At 37.9% G+C, this 21,008-nt stretch overlaps 1 protein-coding gene across 4 annotated transcripts in view; it reads left to right on the top strand.

Moving 5' to 3' along the window:
* Window positions 1–21,008, top strand: part of THADA (THADA armadillo repeat containing) — a 171,908-nt gene that overhangs the window by 74,115 nt on the left and 76,785 nt on the right. For all 4 annotated transcript variants that reach the window (XM_052805700.1, XM_052805699.1, XM_052805701.1 and 1 more), the window contains one exon: window positions 4,322–4,490. In XM_052805700.1, coding sequence (XP_052661660.1) covers window positions 4,322–4,490 — 169 coding nt within the window. The remainder of the gene's footprint in view (window positions 1–4,321; window positions 4,491–21,008) is intronic.

Genomic DNA, 21,008 nt, shown 5'->3' with positions numbered 1-21,008 from the left:
CAATACCTCGTGCACCTAGATAAACAGTACTGAGTTCAATGTGGAATACTACTTCAACAGTTGTTAATAGCCCTCAGGATTTAATAGAAGGGTAATCACATGAGGATTTTGCAGGTTTCATTGCTCATTGGTACCTTGAGATATAATAAAATTAGGTTCACATACTGTATTTTTTTACATATGACAACATTTTAGATATTGCTTAGATTTTAAAGTCTATTTATATACGATCTGCATCTAAAGAAAGTGTCACATACTGAAAACAATTCTTCCCCCCCCCCCCCCCAAGTATTTTTCAAATCAAAGAAAATGAAACAGTTTTAAATACAGGTTTGCACATACATACACGCTGCCCTAACGGATGCAAGACTCCATTGCTTGTACTTGCCTGCAGAGAAGACGAGAAGAGGCAGCCTGTGGCAGATTTTAGTCATGTTGTTGGCAGGTGAAGCTCAGAGTCTGGATGGTGAAGTGGCCAAGGTTGGAGGTCCTGTTCCTTTCTGCCAATGTCTTAGCAAGGCAACTGCTACCACATAAGTGAAACTAATCTCAGGGATGGCAGTTTGTTAAACTGCTGCAGGAAGAGTAGCCAGAATAATTTCATAGCCTTCAAATACTTCTTTCCTTAAGCTGCTAGGTTTTGCTGCAGGTACAAACTGAGTTACAGTGATTGCCGTAATTGTGTAAGGATTTTTCTTGATATAGCTTGTGATGTTGCTTCCCATAGTAGTTGCTAAATCCTAGATAAAATAAATATTTAAGAATACAGGTGGTGGACTCAGTGTTAAGGTGTATAGTCGATCTTGGAAGCTGGTATAACAATAAACAAAAAATTGCTACATTGGGTTAGATTGTTTTGTGTTACTCAGTTATTTTATTTGCATTCACTCTTCCTCTAGCTTTTTGACAATTGATCCTGTTTAGTTTTATTTACAGGTAAGAGATTATATTAAGTGGGATCTAGTAAAAATCAAAACTGCCTGTTCTCAATCTGGGGTGCTGTTACAGGTTATGGAAAAAGTAGTGTATATTTTGACATTGTTCTCAAACTTCTTGCATAATTCAGGAACGAAGCCAAGTTCCTTCAAAACATGAGAGATATACACATAAGTGCCTTCAGGGTATGCAGAAGTTCAGGGATAGGTCACTAGTGGTGACTTGGTATGATATCTTACATGTGTATGTGAAAGGAGGAGTGTATTTGAAATGTTATCAGTACTGTTTCTTGGGGCTGTGACCAATTTTCTTTTGAGTATTATGAGATTTAAAAAAATAAATAAATTTCATAAAAAAAGGGGGGTGGGTGGGAGAAGAAACAGTCGGAATGTTAACCCCTCTCAGATTTGTGAAGCTATTTGCCAATGTGAAATACCTTCCTTGTGTTCCCATACGTGTTCCTATCAAGCAGATACTTTATTGTTCTTAAACTTTGTGACACTTTTGTTCCTTAGCAATGACTTCGTAGGAGTGCTCTTCTGAGGGTTTCCACTAAGATGTCAGTTCCTGTGACTACACTGTGCCCTATGTAGCAATCTGTAGTGTGAGAAGTTTGCATTAATGTACAGCAGGTGTGTAGTACAGTAGCAGGTTGGTGGCTGGGTTGCCCTTTGGGCAAGTAGTAGCTGTGGGTTTGCGTTTCCCTCAGGCACAGAAAGTTGCAGAACCGGGTCCCCTGCATCCTGGGCAATTTCTCCACCCGCTGGGCACCTGTGTGTTTGCTCAGGTGTTTGCTGGGGCGGGGGTGGGGGGTGGGGTGTTATTGCCTCCTGATTTAGGATCCTCAAAGTGCAAAACAGAACCTAATTTGAGGGTCCCAGTTAGGCCTCTGTGTGGGGTAATACTCAGCTGCAGAGGTTCTTATAGAGAACATTAATTTGGGGCATGAGGAGAGATGAAGATTAGACTTGTTGGTAGTTTTGAGAATTGCACTTTTGCCTTATGGACCTTCAAGTGTAAATGCTGAGGTGGCAGCCTCTGTTGTGGACCCAGACTAGGCAGCTGAGACAATTTTGCCTGTAATATGAAATTATTTTCTTCTTTCTAAATATAGAGCAGTCACTTCTGTTTCCATAATAAATTTGATAAAATAACAGCATGGAACAAAATTTGATACGTAAAATACTGCATCTCCATATACATATATGCATGTGTTGTAAGTCTTTAATTCAGTTTTTAGAAGACAACAAAGTTAGAGTCGGTTTATCTAAAAATTGTTCTCAACTCCGTTTTTTATTACTAAGAAAAAACCTACAGAATTCCATTCTAATTCATTGCATTGTGTTCGAGGAGAAAACCCCCTATGAAGCATGTAGTGTTGGAAAGTACCCTTGCACAAGTTAGAGGAAACCCTGGCATTTTACCCATTTGTCCACTCTTCCTTCTGAAGACATGTCAGATTCCTTGGGATTTGTAAAAGGTCATGAACAAAATAAAGAACATTCCTGAGTATACAGTTATAGCTACTTAAAAACTAGACGTTCATTACAGTATCAGTGTTGCTTGTGTTTGGAAAGAACATCAACATGTGAGAATCTCTTGGTTAAGAGAACATGATTAGCAAAAATAAAGAAATGGTTGCAGACAAATCACTTCTCAGGTTTAAGTTTACTGTGCAGTAGATTTAAAACATTTTTGTTTAAAAAAAATGAAGCTTTTTATTAAGAGCTAGGCTGACTTTCTTCTTGCACTTTGTCAGTACAGAATTAAAGCTTTTCCGTATGGAAGAGCCTCCAGTTGTGACTGCTCTGCTTTTGCATCCTGTTGTGAAGGACAGCCAGTTTTTGAAAAGGAAATGCAATGATCTTTCTAAAAATCATTCCCTATGAGGGAAGACATGGGGAGATGGAGGAGAGAACATGCTGCCATACTGCGAAAATGAAAATTCCCACAAAAGCCTGTCATTCAGGGGTACCATAGCTCTCTACTTCCTCTGAACAGGGTCTGTGTTTTTCAGGCATACCATGGCCTAACATGACTGAAATGTCAGAACTGTTAACGCTATTTCAATTAAGTCTGTTTACTGTCTTGTGTTCAAAACCCTATTAATTCAGTTGCTAGTTCAAGATGGAAAGTGTTTTCTGTATTTCTTTGATGTGAACTAAAGTAAACAACTACTTTGAGTATTGATTTAAATTTGCTAGAGATATATGAAACCTTAGAATACCTTTTAATTTCATTTCATTTTTTAAATATGCAGGCATGACCCTGCAGGGCTTGTTTGCGAGAGCTCAAAAGTGGTTTGTCCATTTTGGCAGGGGATAATCTCAACTACGTGTGATTTTGTAAGCTGAAAATATGTGAGAAGCAGTTCAGGAAAAGGATGAGAGGGTAGGAGGAGGGAAGGGCCATCTCTCTGGGTCATCACAATCAGCTGGGAGGTATCAGAGCATAACTTCCGCCATACTGCATTTTACATCACTGAAGTCATTTGGCCATTTGTTTCTAAACCCTGTGGTATCTTTCTCAGTTGTCTGAAATTCCAGGTGGCTGAATTGTACCTGCCTTACAAAAATTGACACGTGCAAGAATTACTGGCTTTGAAAGATTTAGCCTAACCTACTTTTAGTTGACAGAAGAATTTTGTTCACTTCAACTCAGTATACATGCTACTGAAGTAGTATACAGCTGGTTAATATAGCTGAATAGTTAATTGTCTGTATATTCTAAATTTATAGCCAGTTGAAACCTTAATAACATTAAAAGATGAAAGGTTCTTTTTGGCCTGTGTTTTATATGCAGTCTTGAGTCTTATCAGTTAATTTTTAATAAATAAAAAGTATTTATTTTTGAGATACTAATTATAAATAATAGAAGATTATTTTCCAATGTGTCTTTTACTTCCTGCCTTTAAATATGTTCTAAAAACCAGTGGGAGATATGGCCTAAAATTCCATTAGACACCATGTTGTGTTATTATGGAAACATCCGATTACAAGTATGGTGTTTAATAGTTTTAAGTCAAACTCATAATACTTTTGAGTATGATTGCTGTATAGTAAGTAACATAAACATCAAGAAAGATGGAACAGGACCATATACTTACCTGCTTCATGGCATAATTGCATCTTTTCTTTTTTTCTTCTTTTTTTTTTTTTTTACTTTATGTAAACACAGGAACTTCTGAAGGAAAAAAAAGGCTCCAGCATGGCTCTAGTATGACATGTTTCGGGGCAAATGCTCTTGCACTACTGAGAAGAAAGACTGTACATTTGATTTGTGGGAAATGTGTTTTAGTTTTCATTGCATTATCCTTTGGTTTTTTTTAGCCACAGCAGTGGGTTACAGCTGGATGACAAAAAATAGGTATTTCTCCTTTTTCTAGGTGTGGGCACTCTCCTGTGTACCGTTCACGTGAGATGTCAGGTCGGGCCCTTGTTCCATTTGTTATGGTAAATGAAGTACCACATACAGTGCTGTCCTTGCTGGAGGGGCTTCCAGACTCTACCAGTCCTTGCATACGACAGAATAATATTCATGGAACACTTCTGCAAGTAAGTTTTTGGGGGTTGTTTGGGTTTTTTGTTTGGTTGTTTTGTTTTTTTTTTTTACTGTGGGGTTTTTGTTGGATTTTTTTTGGTCATACTTCACAGCCAGAGAACACAGTGAGTTGATGCTGAATGTTCACACATTGTCAAAACATGTATGAAGACTGCTTTTCAGATGATGAATGTGGAATGCACGTTTCAGCTGTTATTAGAGGGCTGTAAGCTGTAAATATCAACATTTACATTTCATATAATGTTTCATCTCTGGAGATTAAAGTGCTTTGAGAGCAAATATCTTTATATAAACATATCTACACAGAGATCTATGTGACTTGCCCAAAATCACAGAGCAAATCTGAGGCAAAGCTGAACTCCAAGCACCAACAGTATTGTAGATAGAGACTTGCTACTTACCTACATATTTAGATGTTAATTCATTTGCTTTTCCTGCTACACCAGCAGCTTCCTGTCAGTTTGCTGTATAAGTTGCGATGGGCTTTATACTGTTTTCTTCTGAAAAATTCTGGAGAACAGCTTGCTATTGGTTTGGAATCACAAATTTCTTCATTCCCCATATACCATTCCTTTGGTTTATGGTAGGCGGTTCACTGTGTTTGATTTTTAAGCTATCATGGTAATAAGTTACCTATTTTTATTGCCTGTTTTTCATGAGCAACCCTCCAACAAAGCCATATTGTACATGATGACCTCTGTTAGTCTGCCTTAGTTGGCAAGCTGTCTAGGTACACGTTCCTGCTGTAAACTGTGTGGTGGGGTGTGTGTGGTTTTGTTTTGGTTTGTTAGTGTATCTTTTCCAGTATATTATTTTCCTTTAAAATCATGACCTTACAGGAAACATAGGACAGGGAAATGAGTGAAGTCCCTCTAGAGCTGTTACTGTCACCTTTACCTGTAAAGGGTTTCAGCCAATTGAATCTGGATTTGGATGACGACTGGTTACAGTGAAGGTTGTCGCAGGGTGTGGGATGATCATGTCCAGTCTTTTCTGCTCTGAAAAGCAGTCCACGCACCTGTATGCATGCAAGTGCTTACACCTGTGAGCTGCTGTATCTGTGTGGGAAAAAGATTGCCATCATCAAATTACCTTTGCAGCCCTGGTGTCTCACGAAACTCCTGAAACTCCCGAAACATATAAAGCCACTGCCTTCTTTTTAGTGACCTGGAAAAAAAAATACTAATGGAGGGTTAGTTCTGAAAGAGCCCGAAGGTTGATCTGTTTAATTAATCCAGTGTTGCTAACATGATTTTATGCATAGATGTATGGAGTTTTCTTTTCCATAGTCCTGAGGCAGGAGATATTCTCAGGGCTTTAACATGATTTTTCGTCAGTTTTGAGCAGATACTAGGAGCTACTGCTGCAATTGGTACTGCACCAGGGAGAGACTGGTGCTGCCAGAGTATGACATTCTTCAAAAAAATGTCAGTTGTATCATAACAGTTCAGTGATGTTTGGTCTCTAGCATTTGTTTTGGGCTTTGTTTTTATGAGTTGTGAATCAAGGTTGTGCAAAGTCTTTGTTTAGTACTTAATCAAATTTGGTGTATGACTGAAACACTGAACTATCTGTTGCTAGTTAAATAACAAAACAGTTGGAAGAAGTACTGTAGGGTGATAAAGACATGCAAAAAAGGAGATGGTAGTGTTTGATGTTGTACCTCTAAATCACTAATGCCAGGTAGTTCAACACGTAGCATACACCTCCTGTAAATAGTACAAAGAGCAAAGTACTGTGACTTTCAGGGGTTGTTGGATGCATGGTTTCAGTTTCCTTTTTATCAATATAAGACGGGACTTGCAAAGCTGCTGCTAAGGCTCATTGAACTGTAGAAAATTATGTTATGGGACTATTTGTTAAAGCACTGTTTCTCTGAAGGCTTACTTGAAGAGACAGTGATCTGGCAGTGTTTGAAACTGTTTGCACTATATTTCCGTGACACAGTAGAGAATTTATCTTCCTCTTTGATATAAAACCAAACCAAAAATCCCTACTAAAAAGAGTAAGCCTGTACAAAACTCAATAAAATTTAGGTTTTTCCAGCAATACAAGGCCAATATCTTATGAAAATGGAATTCAGTAATTTCATTTCATTTGTTCAGTCACATAAGTCAGAAGCTGACTAAGTTCATTGCCTGTTTTTTTATTTCAGTGTTCATATGTTGTCAAGGCTTGAACAGGAAAGTTGGAATTATTCAGACGTAAAGCTTATGTGGCAGTACCAAATGTAATGAATCTTGAAGGTACATTTCAGTTATGTTTCAGAGTTATGTAATCGCTTCATCTGTTGCAAGCCAAATGTTGATTTATAGAAAGATCATTCAAAAAGAGTTCAGCATGGAGTGCTTGTCCAAACATGGCCTGGTTTTCAAAATGCTGAGATTGACAAGGAATGTTTTTTGACAGTGGATGCAAATGTGTTATGTTTAACTTCAGACCTTTGCATTATGTGAAAACATGTCTTTTCCTCCCCAGTGTGATAACTGTGGCTCAGTTTATGTAGGAATATGAATGTGCATGAGGATAAAATAATCTTACAGTTTACATGTTTTATAGAAGAATTCTTTTCAAGAATTATCTAGGAGGAGTACTGTTGTTCTGTAACTCTTACGGAACTGATGATATTCTTCAAGGAGTAGTTCTGCATCATAAGAAAATGCATTGACTTGAATAAAACAAAGAAAAATCTTTTCTATGCTTAGTGTTTCCTTTATGAGTGCAATTTCTACTTCGCTCCATCATCCAAACTGGAATGGGGGACAGGGAGAGGGGGAGGGAGTCACGTTTGTAATCCTCAAGAAAATGCAGAAATCTTCTACTGGCCTTCTTGAATGATGAAATATTTCTGGCTTCTTTTGTTTTAAGATCTAGGTTTTTTAGCTGATCAGGTGAAAGGAAGAGCTCGTCCAGAACTTTATGTAGAGAATTCTGGAAGTGTATCAAAATTTATAACTAGGGAAGCCTTTACGTTTGTGAAACTTCTTGACTTTTGGCAGTTGCCAAGGAACTTAAAGTATTTGGGAAGATTGTGAGGTATCCTTATCAGAGAATCGAATGTTGTTTTGACCTTCTGCCTCTTTAGGTTGGAACTCCTGCAGTATGTATTCCATCTGTTCAGAATAATTGAGAAATTCAGAATTAAGCTGTAATTAATTCAGAAATGTTTTATTCAATAACCTGTACTTGCGATTAGTAATTTCAGTGTACTGGTTTGACTCATAGTGGTATTTGTAAGCCATGCAGGTAGGGACATGATCTGCTTTCTCTTTTCGTGTCTGTGTTTTTGTAGAAATGTTTAGTCTCATAGACAACAGTCTTAACTGGGTCTCTTAAAACTACGGTAAAGAAGACACCTATATAAAAGAGTGTGTTTTGAGTCCTGATATTTATGAAAGCTTTCAGTCTTCAGTTTGTCTGATTCTATGCAGTTGCAATAAGCCTGAGTGTCTTGAGCAAAACAGTTGTTAGGTTCAAGAGTTAATCAAAGACCTCCAAACATTAATAAAGCTCATGGTTTATTTAAATTTAGAGTTCATAGAAAGAGATCACATGGAAATGAGCCGTAAGTAGGAAAAGTAATTATGGAGACCTGGTAGTTCTTCAAAGAAATGGTAACTCCAGAAGTATAAATCAACCTAACACAGATTGGATAGAAAGTGTAATAACACACCAGCTTGGACAAATTAGGAGTTCTTTACTGAATGCAAAGCGAGAATAAACATACTGAAGCAAGAGTGTGAAGAGAGGAGACTGGAAAGGCCAGGACAAAAATTGGCTGTAGCCTTCAAGACATCTCTACAGATATACTTAGTCTTGGAAAATGGAAGCTATTGATAGCTGATGTCTGAAAGGTATACTTTTCTCCATTAGTTCATTAGCAAAGTCAAATATGAGCTTAAATATTGGCAACTACTTTCTAACATTAAGGATGCGTTAATGTTCAGCACTTAGAAATAGTGGATCTGCCATCATGTATATCAAGATTTTTTTTTTCTGGGCCTGGGAGATGGACTGATGATCACTTGGGATTCCTGCCAGTTTCCCCTTTATTTTTTAATGATTCTTTGATCCTGACAGTGATTGGGGCCTCTTCATGAAGATGTGCAGAATTTTTATTTCCATCAGTCTGCACCTGGTTAATTCTTGCCTGCATAGATTTGTGGGTATAACATCCATAGCTTTTATTGTGGTAGATGGTCTTGTGTAAACCATCAAAATTTTGATGTAAATTACTCAAGTTTTTAAGACTGTTATTGCAAATAAAGGGTTAAATATTATAAACATGACTTTTACTTGGATTGGAAATAACTGATTGAAACTTTGAACAGTTTTTATATACAATTTAGATAACATGTTCTGTACACTTGCACTTTATACTGAACAGAGTCCAAGAAGGTAAGCTTCTGGGCATACTAGAGAAAGAAAGCTTGGGCCCGTGTTATTCCAAACCAGGGGCCTTACTAGTAAAGACTGAGATGAAGACAACATTCAGTACCTCAGCCTTACCTCAGCCAGATTCATCTCCAGGTGGGCTTTGGCTTCCCTGACTGCATCTCTGCTTGCTTGGACAGTGTCTCTGTTTCCCTCCCAGGTTACCTGTCCCTGCTTCCACCCTCCGTATAGTCCCTTTCTATGTTAGAGTTTTGCCACAAGCTCATTCTTCATCCATGCACGCCTCCTGGCATGTTTGCCTGACTTCTAGCTTGTTGGGATGGACTGCTCTTGAGCTTGCAGGAAGCGCTCCTTGAATATCAACAAGCTTTCTTGGGCCCTGCTCCCTCCAGGGCCTTATCCTGCAGGACTCTACCAAGCAGATCCAGAAAGCGGCCAAAATCTGCTCTCATGAAATTGAGGGTTGTTATCTTGCGTTTTGCCCTGCTCCCTTCTCTCAGGATCCTGAACTCCACCATCTCATGGTCACTGCAGCCAAGGCTGCCTTTGACCTTCACATCCTCAGTGAGCCATTCCTTGTTGGTGAGCATGAGGTCCAGCACAGCACCTCTCCTTGTTGTCTCCTCTATTGCTTTTGTCAGCAAGTTGTCATCAGTGCTCTCCAGGAATGCCCTGGATTGCTTATGCTGTGCTGTGTTGGTCCTCCAGCAGATACCAGAGTGGTTGAAGTCCCCCATGAGGACCAGGGCCTGAAAATACAAGGCTACTTCTAGCTGTCTGCAGAAGGCCTCATCCACTTGTTCTTCCTGGTTTGGCAGCCTATAGCAGACACCCACTGCAGTGTCACCCGTACTGGTCTGCTCTTAGTCCTTACCCAGGAGCTCCTAGCTGGCTCATCATCCATCCGCAGGCAGACCATGCATTCTGGCTGTTCTCTCACATAGAGGGCAACTCCATCTTCTCATCTTCCTCACCTGTTCTTCCTGAAGAGTCTGTATCCCTCCATTGCAACACTCCAAACATGTCAGCTACCCTATCTTGTCTCCATGATCCCAACAAGATCACAGCCCTGCATCTGCACACAGACCTCTTAACTCCTTTAATGCTTTAACCTCTTCCTTTGGGTGTTTTAAAGTAAAGAGAAGTTACAGGGACCCTAAGCATGATTTGCCCAAAAAACAAGGCAGCACCTTTAATTCATCTGGTTGTAGATTACTTATGATGATTAAAAAAACCTCCCAAATGCATGCACTTTCAGATTGGTTTGCCAAGAAAAACAGATGTTAAGACTTCAGCTCTTGTTTTTATCTTGTGAGAATCAGTTAACATGGTTGATGCTGGATTTCAAAGGCTGTGTGATGTGCATAGACCTAGAATCTAGTTGTTATTAGTACAGTAGAATAGCACTAGTATGACTGGAGCTTTCAGTCACAGTTCTGAACTCGTTAGTTTCCAGAAATCTTTCACATTTGTGCACTGGAAAAATCTGTACTTTAATGAGAGTGTACATACGCTTACAGACTGTGCATATCGAGAACAATTCATTGGACAGCTGCAATTAATCATGGAGCAGGTGTAATTACTATTAAGGTTTATTTCTTTTTCAAATGAAGGAATCTGCACATCAGTTGGGTCATTATCTTATGTTATCAGTTTGATCTTCCTCATGTTCAATTTGGCAAGCCTACAATTATGTATTTTTAGAACATATGGGATCAGGTAAACAGAAGTTATTAAAAGAGGCATTGTGTTTTCATTTAACTTCTCTGTGCCTTGTTTTGGACACTTCTGAAATGTTGAAGGTGCTAACCTACTTCCTAGAGGTCTTGTGTGGATTTATAACTAAATGCTGACAGTGTCTAGCTTGAGACTGGGATACAGAATAGTACAAAAAATTTTGTTGCCTGTATCTGTCCCATTCACTGTACAGTCCCTTCTTTTGGAGAGCATTTTGCATTCCCTTTAGCATCTTTTGGGCATGGATTAGGGGAAAGGAGGATTCAGTGACTTCTCCCTCATTGTTTGCTGTTTGTATATGAAGAGAGGGAACTACATGACTTTGTTTAAATGTGCTTGCCTCCGTTTGCTGCCTCCATCAGGAGATGGATTGTACTGTCCAAGATAAAGCTTTTCGTAAAGTTCCCAGCTGCACATATCATTGAGGAACAATTTCTGGCTGGAAGCTGCTTTGTTCATTAAGATTATTTACGTTTTTGGTGGTACTTTGTACAAGCAATCAAACGACTGCATAGAATTAAAAAAAACCAACCCTCTGCTGGCCTATCATGTCCTTGCACGTGGATCTTTCCTGTCGTGACTGGTTTGGGTCACTGCTGTACCTCAGTCACAGTTGGTCTGGTGTGGTCCCTAGGAAGATTTCTCTCCATTCCCCCATCTTCTCATCTGAGGTCTGGCTGGTAGCTTCTCTTCTTGTCACTGCAGTCTTCCCACTTATTGCTGTTACTTTGCCACTCCTACTGATTTATCCTGAGCATATGCCAGTGTTTTACATCGCAAGAGAAGAACAGTATCTCCTTCTGTCCGGGGGGTACACATGACCTGTTCTTAAAGAAGTACAAAATATAAGTGGCAAGAGACAGATGAAACAGACAGAATTCGTTATGCTTTGATGCAGGGTTAAAACTTCATGAAGATAAAAATGAAAATTCTCCTATTTAATGTTGTTTCATGTGTCATCAATCAGCAGTCAGTTACTCTTCACGAATTCTTACTATTAATATTCAAATTTTCTCCACACTTTGGATTTTCCCACAAAATTGTGTTGTTTCAATTAAATAAATTGATTCTATAGCAGTAGGCTGGTTCAAAGAAATCTTTTTGGGTTTTGGGGGGTGGTGATGGTGTTTGGGTTTGGGTTCGTTTTTTATGTTCGCTAATTCAAACAGTTCTGTTTGCCATATGAATGCGAAGTCTTGTGCAAGGAATGTTGGTTTGAGTTTTTGAACCTTTTTTTGTTTTGCCTTTGAAACCAGCAGCACTGTTGCATCTCTCTCAAATCTAAAGAACAGTCTGAGTCACATCAACTTAGTTGCATGTGACAAAAATTAGACTTAATAGGAGATAGAGAGTTTCATAACTCTTTACATTAATTTTAAAGATTAAATTTCCCACTGACTTCAGTGGGACAAGAAATTGGCAGTTACTATTTTTCAGGGAATAGCAGCATCCTATAGAATTAGACTCATCTTTCTGAAAATACTTTACAATGAAAGAATCTAGGATCCTTGTATTAAAAAATAACAATATGATTAAAAAACCTGTATGGTTGCTTGGCAGGTTTTTCTGCCATCTGTACAGAGATTTTATGGAAGTGATTTACTGTTTCTGTTTTTACTTTGTGAAGTTTATCGAATATGACAAGATTTGTGCGATGGTAGAACTTCAAATTGTCTTATGAACTCTTTGGATATGCTGATATTTTGAATATTAATGGCGAGCTGGAAGAAGTGATTTAAAGATGGAAGAATTGATTTAAAAGATGGTTGGAGACTTCATTAAAGCAGCAAGAAAACCAGGACAAGAACATAACCTGAGAATAGCCATACTGGATCATGCAAAGGTTTGTCTGAGTCAGTGTGCTGCTTTCAGCAAGGACCAATAGCACAAGCCTAGGGAGAACAAGCAGCTGGAGAAATCTGCATGTGGTGTCTCAGCTTGGAGTACTCTTGAGCCAGACACGTATGGATGTGACTTTGTTGAAGATAAAAATTAAGTATGTAGTTGTACTGATGAAAAGAAGCAGTTTGTGATGAAAACATCGAGATGTTAGGTAGTTTAATTATCTGGAAGAGTTTTATTAAGACAAATTGTTGTTGGTGAACATAGAGCCTGCCTAATGAATGTGGATGCCTTTTTCCTTCCTTTGAGAGGAAGAGGATTTTAGCTTAAGCTGCTACAAAGGAAGGTCAAGCTTCAGGTATTTGAGATTACGATCACTCTCGTGTTTTATGAGTTAATACTTGGACACTTACTCAGAGGAATAAAGACAATTTAAATAAATATGAGCATTTGAAAATAAAGCAGAGACGAACGATGCATGAAGAAGAGCTAGCACGCAATCATGGGACCTTCTTTATTACAGGACTGAATAGATAATAAAAACCCACAGACTCCAGTGGCTAGGGTGTGAGAATATGACAACAGGAGACGAATTCAGCAAATACATTTTGAAGGTCGTTCTTGGATGTTGGTACTTGTGGCTGAGTGAAAGAGAGAGGTATACTACTCGTTAGCTTGACCTAAAAATCCTTAATGTGAGTTACCAGCAGGGGTGTCAGTGACTGTATTTTTTTCCTGCTTTGTTTTGAAGACAAAGGATCTCTAGGGTCTGAGGGAATGAATGGGGAGGTAGCATATTTTTTATTTGGCTTTATTCAGTAGCACAGAAACATTGACTATGGTGAATTACATTTTATTTGGCTTGGCAGTAATGTTTGAAGTGTAGCAGTTCCATGCTGGCTTATAAAAACTCAATATAGTAAACAAATGTTACATTATCTACAGATCAAAGAAATAAACCTGTTATAATTAAATGTTTTCCAGTGAAACATCCTTCCAGATGTTTCTTTTCGAAGCTCAGTTTTTAGTGTTCAAGATAAGTCTTACTTTTAAGATTAGTACAAAGAGAAAAGAAATATTGATGTCAAGTTGAAAACATATTCACTTATATGTAGCTGGCAATAGCAGAACAGTTATCTCATTTCTTCATGTTGTAAATTCATATTAACTGTTACATAGGGGTACACTGATATAAGGAGGCAGTAAGCATTTGAGAACAAGATTTGTATTTATGAATGCAACAGAAATGCAACCAAGTTCCAAGAATGGGAGGAGGCAGTCTCTGAAAGAAAATCATTGATGAGATTTTGCCAGAGGTTTTCTTCCTGCTGCTTTTTTGTTTGTTTGTTTTTAAAAAAACTCATGTGGTACTGCTAATTGACTGGGAATATCTGCTAGTTGGACATTGCTTTGAACTTGCTTTAATTGTAATTAGTACTGCTCCCAAATATTGTGCCTCTGACTTCTAAGACATGTCACTAGTTTTCAAAAGGGCATAGATTTATACAGCTTTTACAACTCTGTTAGGTTTCATTCAGTTTCTGCATCGTTACTGAGTTCCTTCCTACAGCAGCTAAGGATATGCAGAGATGCTATTGTTATAAACTTTGTGTTCACATCTTTGAAGTTTAAAAAAAAAAAAAAGTGGTTTTAGTACAGAGCAATATTCATCAATTAGTGAAAACAAGGCTGCTGCTGGTTTTAATTGAGAGGTAACTATAATAAGGACTACTCTGGGTTGTGCCAGGGGTAGCGTGACAGTTGCCCCCTCTGTAAAGTGGAATGGATGACTTGACAGATGCACTGCCTCCCTTTCTCCCATGCCCTAGATTTTGACGCTTATTACTATGGGTATGGCAAGCAGTTGCTATGCAAATGTTTTGGCCTCCCTGATCCAGTGCATCTAGTACCACTCCTTAATGAATAAAAGCTCCTGCAACCCATATTGCTAGCAGAGATTGCAAGGTAGCTGTGTGTACGGCCATTTGAGGTACACTGCCTGGTGTTCAGTTACAGCCATAAAGCATCACTAGTGTTCAGCTACCTTCTCTAGTTACGTCTTGGATAAATGTGCAGTGATTGAAAACACTATATACGAATGTGGTTATATTGAACAACTTTTATTAGGTGTTAGGATTAAACTAAGGAAAGAGAAATTGCCCTGTAGGTACAGTTTTCACAATGAATAGATTATTTTCTTTTTAGATGATGGAGGTGTTAGAAACAAATACTGTTGGCATAGTGTTCTACTTTTTACTACTTAAATCTTCTGAAGAGAGTTGAACTATTTTAGGCACTGGCTGGTTAACTTGATTTAGACCTCCCAGAACAGCAACTGAACTCTTGTGAAGTCTAAATTTTTTAAGTGTTCAATTCTGTGCATATTTCTTGCACCTGTTTTGTATTATGAATGTTTAAGTATCCCTCATGATTAGTCAGGAAAGCAATCCTATCACTCTGTCACAGGCAGAGGATGTTTTTACAGTTGTGAAGGGAAAAGCTGAAACTTGTAAAGTGTACTGAAGATATAATATTCTCCTAGGTGGTGCAGTGGATTAATTTAGTACTCCATGGAGTTCATTTTTCATCTCCAAAAACATGTTTTCAGTCCCACCCTTACAGGGTTTTTTTCTCTTCCTTTTGATCTAGAAACCATGTCTTTAAAACTTTCAGAGCAAAAAAAAAGATAATCCTGGATACACTTCCTGGATATACTTTTAAAAATACTTGTCTGTGATGATTTCTGACTGCTTGAGGATCTATAAAAATATTTATAAACAGTGAGGGGTTTTTACTATGTTCTGTGTTTTCAGAAGTTCAGGCTATAGCGAGAAATGTGGGAAGGTGCCTTCTTTGGTCTTTGGAAGCTTTCTCAGCCTATTTGCAAAGCAGAAGAATACTCTCCATGAAAGGAGGAGAGAGCTGGAAAAATTGGCGTTTAAAAGAATGCTGGATGGGAGAAGTGAATGAAGAGGGATGAGTGGTTTTAAGAGGATAACAACTCAGCAAAGACTTACCTATACTGAAGGCCAGGATGCAAGAATCTCAAATAGTGGAACAAAAAATTGAAAGGCGAGGAGGAAAAACCTGGAAATCTAAGAAAATGAAACAAAGTAAACACAAAACAAGAATAAGACACTTTTCCAAGGTGTGAAAATCAATTTCAGAGTGTTCATGAGTCAAAATAGAATTTTTTGAATGAATGTAGCGTACTTTTTTCCTTCTTCAACCAATGTTAAAGCATGTTACTTGCTTTACTTTTTTTTTCTGTGTCACAGGCATTTCTTGCAGTAGTGGTTTTTACCACTGTTTTTTCTTGGGTTTATTGATTTATATTATTTTAGAATATCTGCATTTCTGAAGTAGTTACTGTTACAGTGTCAAAAATTTCTAGGAACAGTTTTTAAATGGTTGTTTGACTTAAAGTGTTTTTTTTTACTCGGGCTCTAAATGACTCTGAACCTGAACTGATAGCATACTCTGGAGAAGTGTTCCTCTGATTTTGTTCCTCTGATGCTGTTTATTCATGGGTCAGAAGAGAATGAGAAATGAATAGCCAGGCTGAGGAAGGATTGTACAGAGATTTGACTGACATAAACTTTCTGTCCTGTGTTGTTTGTTTATGTGGGGGCAGAACTAACAAGAAGCAGCTGTGTTATACTAGTATCTAGTGGTGGAGGGGGTTTTTCGAGGGGTGGGAGCGGTGTGTTACTATAAGGGTCTATCTATATTTTGCTTTTAGGTCAGGGGCTATGTGGGGAGCAATGTTCTATTGAAAGAAAATTTGTTTTCCAGTGTCTAGTACAACATGCTCCCAGTTCTGGAGCATTGCTGCTAGAACCCTCAATCGATAATGTGGATTCTGAGTTGGATCATCAAAAATGTGGCTTCCAGTGGAGCTGCAGGCAGCTCTTAGACATAAGGTACCCTGCAGAACCTTTGTCAGGTCCTGGCAACAGCCTAGGTGTGATCTAACTGCAGAAGAGAGCAAGGGGGATGCCAAGAGGGTGATAGGCATGCTTCTAAATTTATCACCTGTCAAGGTCCCTCCTTTTCTCTGCTCCTTCCTTCATAAAAGGTTCCAGTTGTCTCTGGATCATCAGTGTCTGCTTGATGTTTGGGAGTGTGGAAACCTCCCATGCAGCTTCAAGCAAGCAAAGAATGAATGAGGCTTCTGAAGGCACAATAAGCAGCAGGTGCTTCTATCCTGTCCTCCCTCATTCCTTCTCAGGCTTGCACCTCTGTTTTTTCTCCCCGTTTCCCCTGGCATGCTCACTATCAACTCTCTCCTGCCAGCTCTTTTTTCAGGTACTAACTCCTCCGTATCTCTGTTCTGGACCACATCCTCTCTTATAGAGTAGCTGCTGTCCTGGTATATTGTTGTTTGTTGCAGTAGGGTTATTACCATGCTGTCAGAATTGCATGTCAAATGTATCTGTATATTGACTCTTTTTCAAAAGTGTACACTTCAGATTCAGTAAGTCTTCACATCTACAATGAATGTCTTAGTCTGATTTTGGCAGGAGACTTCTTCAGATTGTAGTAGTTCATTCTGGCCTGTTCTTATTGTGGAAAATGAGCAATGGTTATTAATTTTTTTTTTTTTCTCAAATACACACAAATATTTCCACAGATGCATAAAGGTCTTCGTGTCAGAAGTGGGTGTTGGGAAAGCTTTAAACCTTGGAAATCAGATTTGCCCTTTTTTGGTGCAAATGCACCGACAAGATTAAAACTTCTGTTTTACTATGAGAAATCACTTAGGAATTCAGCATTTTAAATAATGACCTGACTTTAAATAAATGACCTAGATGAAAGATATTGAATGTTTGTAGTTCATACTGAGTTTGACTTCAGTATAGTTGAAGTTTCTTAGCACCTTTTCTTCCTTTCCACAGTCCAAATGCATGCATTTGTTTAGCTTTGTAATATTAAGTTGCTATTCTTCAAGGAACAAAATAGTTTAAGGTAGGAAAAGCCAACTTAAAACTTCTCTTGTTCCCCACAAAACACTTTTATAGCAAACAAAATGCCTATTATGTACTCATCTCACATTTGTAAATTGCAAGAAATCTTTTATTTATTCTCTGGTTTTCTGACTGTCTTGTTTCATTGGTGAAACAGACACCACTGGCAATTAGAACAGAAAACTTGAGACACCAATAATCACTTTTTTTCAAAGGAAATATAAATGGAGCTATTCTTGAGTGCATGTTTGACTTGCTTCTTTTTATTCTAATTTTTTTACCTATTGAATTGTTTTGTGCCATAAGAAATACCAGCTAGAGCCTTTGCTCTTTTGAATGGAGTAATTTTTGAACCCTGATTGACTCAAGACAGATGAGAAATTTTAAATGGTATTATCAGTATCTTATGTGAAACACCGTACATATTTCATACTTTTTAGGTTATTATGTTAATACGAAAGTAATTAATTCCATCATGGAAATACATGTGTGCCACGGTGATGCTGCTATTGTCCCATCCAGTGAATACTACTCAGTTCAAAAAAAGCCTAAGGAAGATGTAGAGATGGACACAGAACACTTTAAAAGACTTCACATATACATCTTGTTGCCAAATAGTTGTTGTTAATAGTTTTTATTTCCTGATGTAACACCTAATAAAAAACATATGCTCTATGCGTGTATCCTGTGTTGCAACATAAAACTGCAGCCCATAGATAGTCCTGAAGCATTTCAAAAGGACAGGACTTTGTGTAATTACCTTTGGGTACTGCTCTCTCATAGGAGACTTGTTGAGCAGGCAGGATTTCAAACCTCTGTGGTGGTACTACTTAGTGTTGTATTAAAAGTGACCTTAAAAAGAATGAAGTGCATCAAGTGCTTCCAGCAATAGAAATGCTTTCTTTTGTTCGCTGTCTTCAGTCAATCATTTATACTTCTGAATTATCATATTGTAAGAAATTATTTCAAAATTAATCAAACTAAAGTATATTCTGTAGATGTTAGGAACTGATGAGATAACACTCTTATGACTGTAGTTATTTCTCTGGATTATTGTACTCTGCGAGACATTTAAAAATTGTATTACAGCATCAGGCCTCTTCTGTTGTCAGAAGTGAAAGAAAGAGGTTATAAAAACCAAAATGAGCATTTTATGTTTAACTAGTTTTAAAATATATAAAATATGGCATCTTGGCACTCAGTGATCACTAGGGAGGAAAAAACAGCTGTCTTTGTAACCTCATACTGCCTTTAGCAATAAAAGCATTGTACCGTTTTCCTTAAAAAAATATGAACTGTTGGTAACAGTGGTAGATACGTGGTATTATAGAAGGAAATAGAACTACAAAGTAATGTAACCCTTAGAGAGTTGTTTCGTGTTCTTCACTTTTCATTTTTCTGAAAAGCCATATTGTGCTTTTAGATAGGTAAAAAGTTATTTTTAAATTAAAGACCTTCCAGATAGATACACTGAATATACAGCATTGTCATTTTAATCTAATCTGACATAAGAATTAATAGTTCTAATGACATTTAAAGCTATTTTCAGTATTGTGTAATGTGGTACTTTGTGAACAGTTGAAGAAGTTCATTTCATGTGAACTTTAATTTGTGAACTTCCATGATCACATGGTCCAAATAAATGATCTCATCCTAAATATTTCCCAAGTCAAATTGCAGATGTTGTTAAATTTATCATGTCCAGCTCTCAAATTGTTACTGCAGTAACTTCTTGGGTTTTTTACACTCTCAGTATGTGGTAGGCTTTGATACTAACAGTTGGATTTCCTCAGAGAGAGAGGTGTTTGTAACCACCACCGCCTTTGACACTTTTTTTCCATCAACTGTTTGACTAGTTCAGTTTTCCTAATGTTTTTCCATCAGCCTTTTCAGAGGAATTCATGTTCTATCTGAGTGTTATCTTTGAATTCAGTTTTATTTCAGTGATATTTATGAAGATATTTATAAAGTCAGTACATGAATGGGACTTACAATGGCTTTATCTACATGGGTGATCCCTGGAGTTTTACAGAAACAACTTTGTTGAGTAGAATTACAGTACCATGATTAGCCATGAAAATCCTCAAAACAGTTGCAGTGTTGCAACTACACAATCATAAAACACTTCGGAGGTGTTCCTGGATGATGGACGATGCCACTGAATTTTGGTGTCATGTCAGGACCAGGAGGTGTTCGTGGTCACATAATCATAACTGAATTCCTGGAGAAGCTTGATTTGGGTCTTTTTCTTTAGTTAGCCTGATTTTCCTAGGAAAAAGGAAAAAATGGGTTATTTCAGGTGGCAGATACGATATTTGTCCAATTTGTACAGTGACTAAAACAGAGAACTAGGTGATAAATTTGAGGAAATTTTTCTTTTCTTTCATGGTTTGTAATACAAAACATTAATACTCAGTGTTGTTACTGTATTGTACACAATGCTATCAGTAAGGGATCTCTTCACAGATTTTTTGTAGTGAAAAATGTAATGTCATCAGTAAGTATTTTATTCTCAAGTTGAGGCAAGGGAGATTTAGGTTAGATATTAGGAAAAATTTTTTTACTGAGAGGGTTGTCAAACATTGGAATGGGCTGCCCAGGGAAGTGGTTGAGTCACCATCCCTGGAGGTATTCAAAAAGCGAGTGGACAGGGTACTCCAGGGCATGGTTTAGGGGGCATGGTTAATGGTTGGACTTGATCTTGAAGGTCTTTTCCAACCGAAATGATTCTATGATTCTATGATTCTATTTTGACCTTTTAACCTGTTTAACAAAAAGTTTTTCTCTATTGTTATCTGCGGCTTACTAGGAGAGCACTCATCCTCCCTAACAAGTAAATAAATAAATAGGTGGACTCCCCTTTTGCAGCTGGTTGATAATTTTTAATGTATTGTAAGGCCAACAAGACTGATGAAGTGCACAGAAAAGGCTTAACAGTGTTTGGAGAGGGAAAAAGGTAACTTGGTTTCAAATAAAGTTCTCTTGTTTTTCCAAGTGCAGTTAACTTGTGGAATTGTGTGGAATTTAAGTAAACTCCTAAACTACCTCCGTGGATTCAGTAACTACTGACAACAGCATCTTACTAATTCATTTTGTTGTCTTTTTTGCCAAATTTAAATATTTTGGGGGGTTGAGGTTATTTGAAGCAATCATACTCCATACTGTTTTATGTGCTTTACTGTAGTTTTATTTCTATAGTAAATTTTACTGCTTCCAAAAAAATATGCTGTGTTATGTGACAGTCCTTCAACATACACTGTCAATCCCCAGCAAAATCTGTTGATGACCAAGATCATGGATACTTTGTGATCAGGATTTAGGACAGGGTATGGCGCAGACACCTCTAGGGCTCTGAAAGATTGCACCACTGTGATAATGGAGGTACACATAAGATGGATGTGATGAGGAACCGTTCTGTGTGGCACCTTTTTGCAGCTCTGTTTATGGTTTATCAGAGGTTATGAACAAAGTAACAGGAACATACGAGACAGGGTAGTGGTGACTTCCACTCACTTCTATTCTGGCATATTCAGACTGAAGTGGTTTAAAACTGCAAGCTCTCCCTAGATT

This window comes from Harpia harpyja, chromosome 13, assembly GCF_026419915.1.
Source record: "Harpia harpyja isolate bHarHar1 chromosome 13, bHarHar1 primary haplotype, whole genome shotgun sequence".
Lineage (NCBI taxonomy): Eukaryota > Metazoa > Chordata > Aves > Accipitriformes > Accipitridae > Harpia > Harpia harpyja.
The sequence above is the reverse complement of the archived record's forward strand: the minus strand, read 5'-3'. Positions and strand labels throughout refer to the sequence as shown.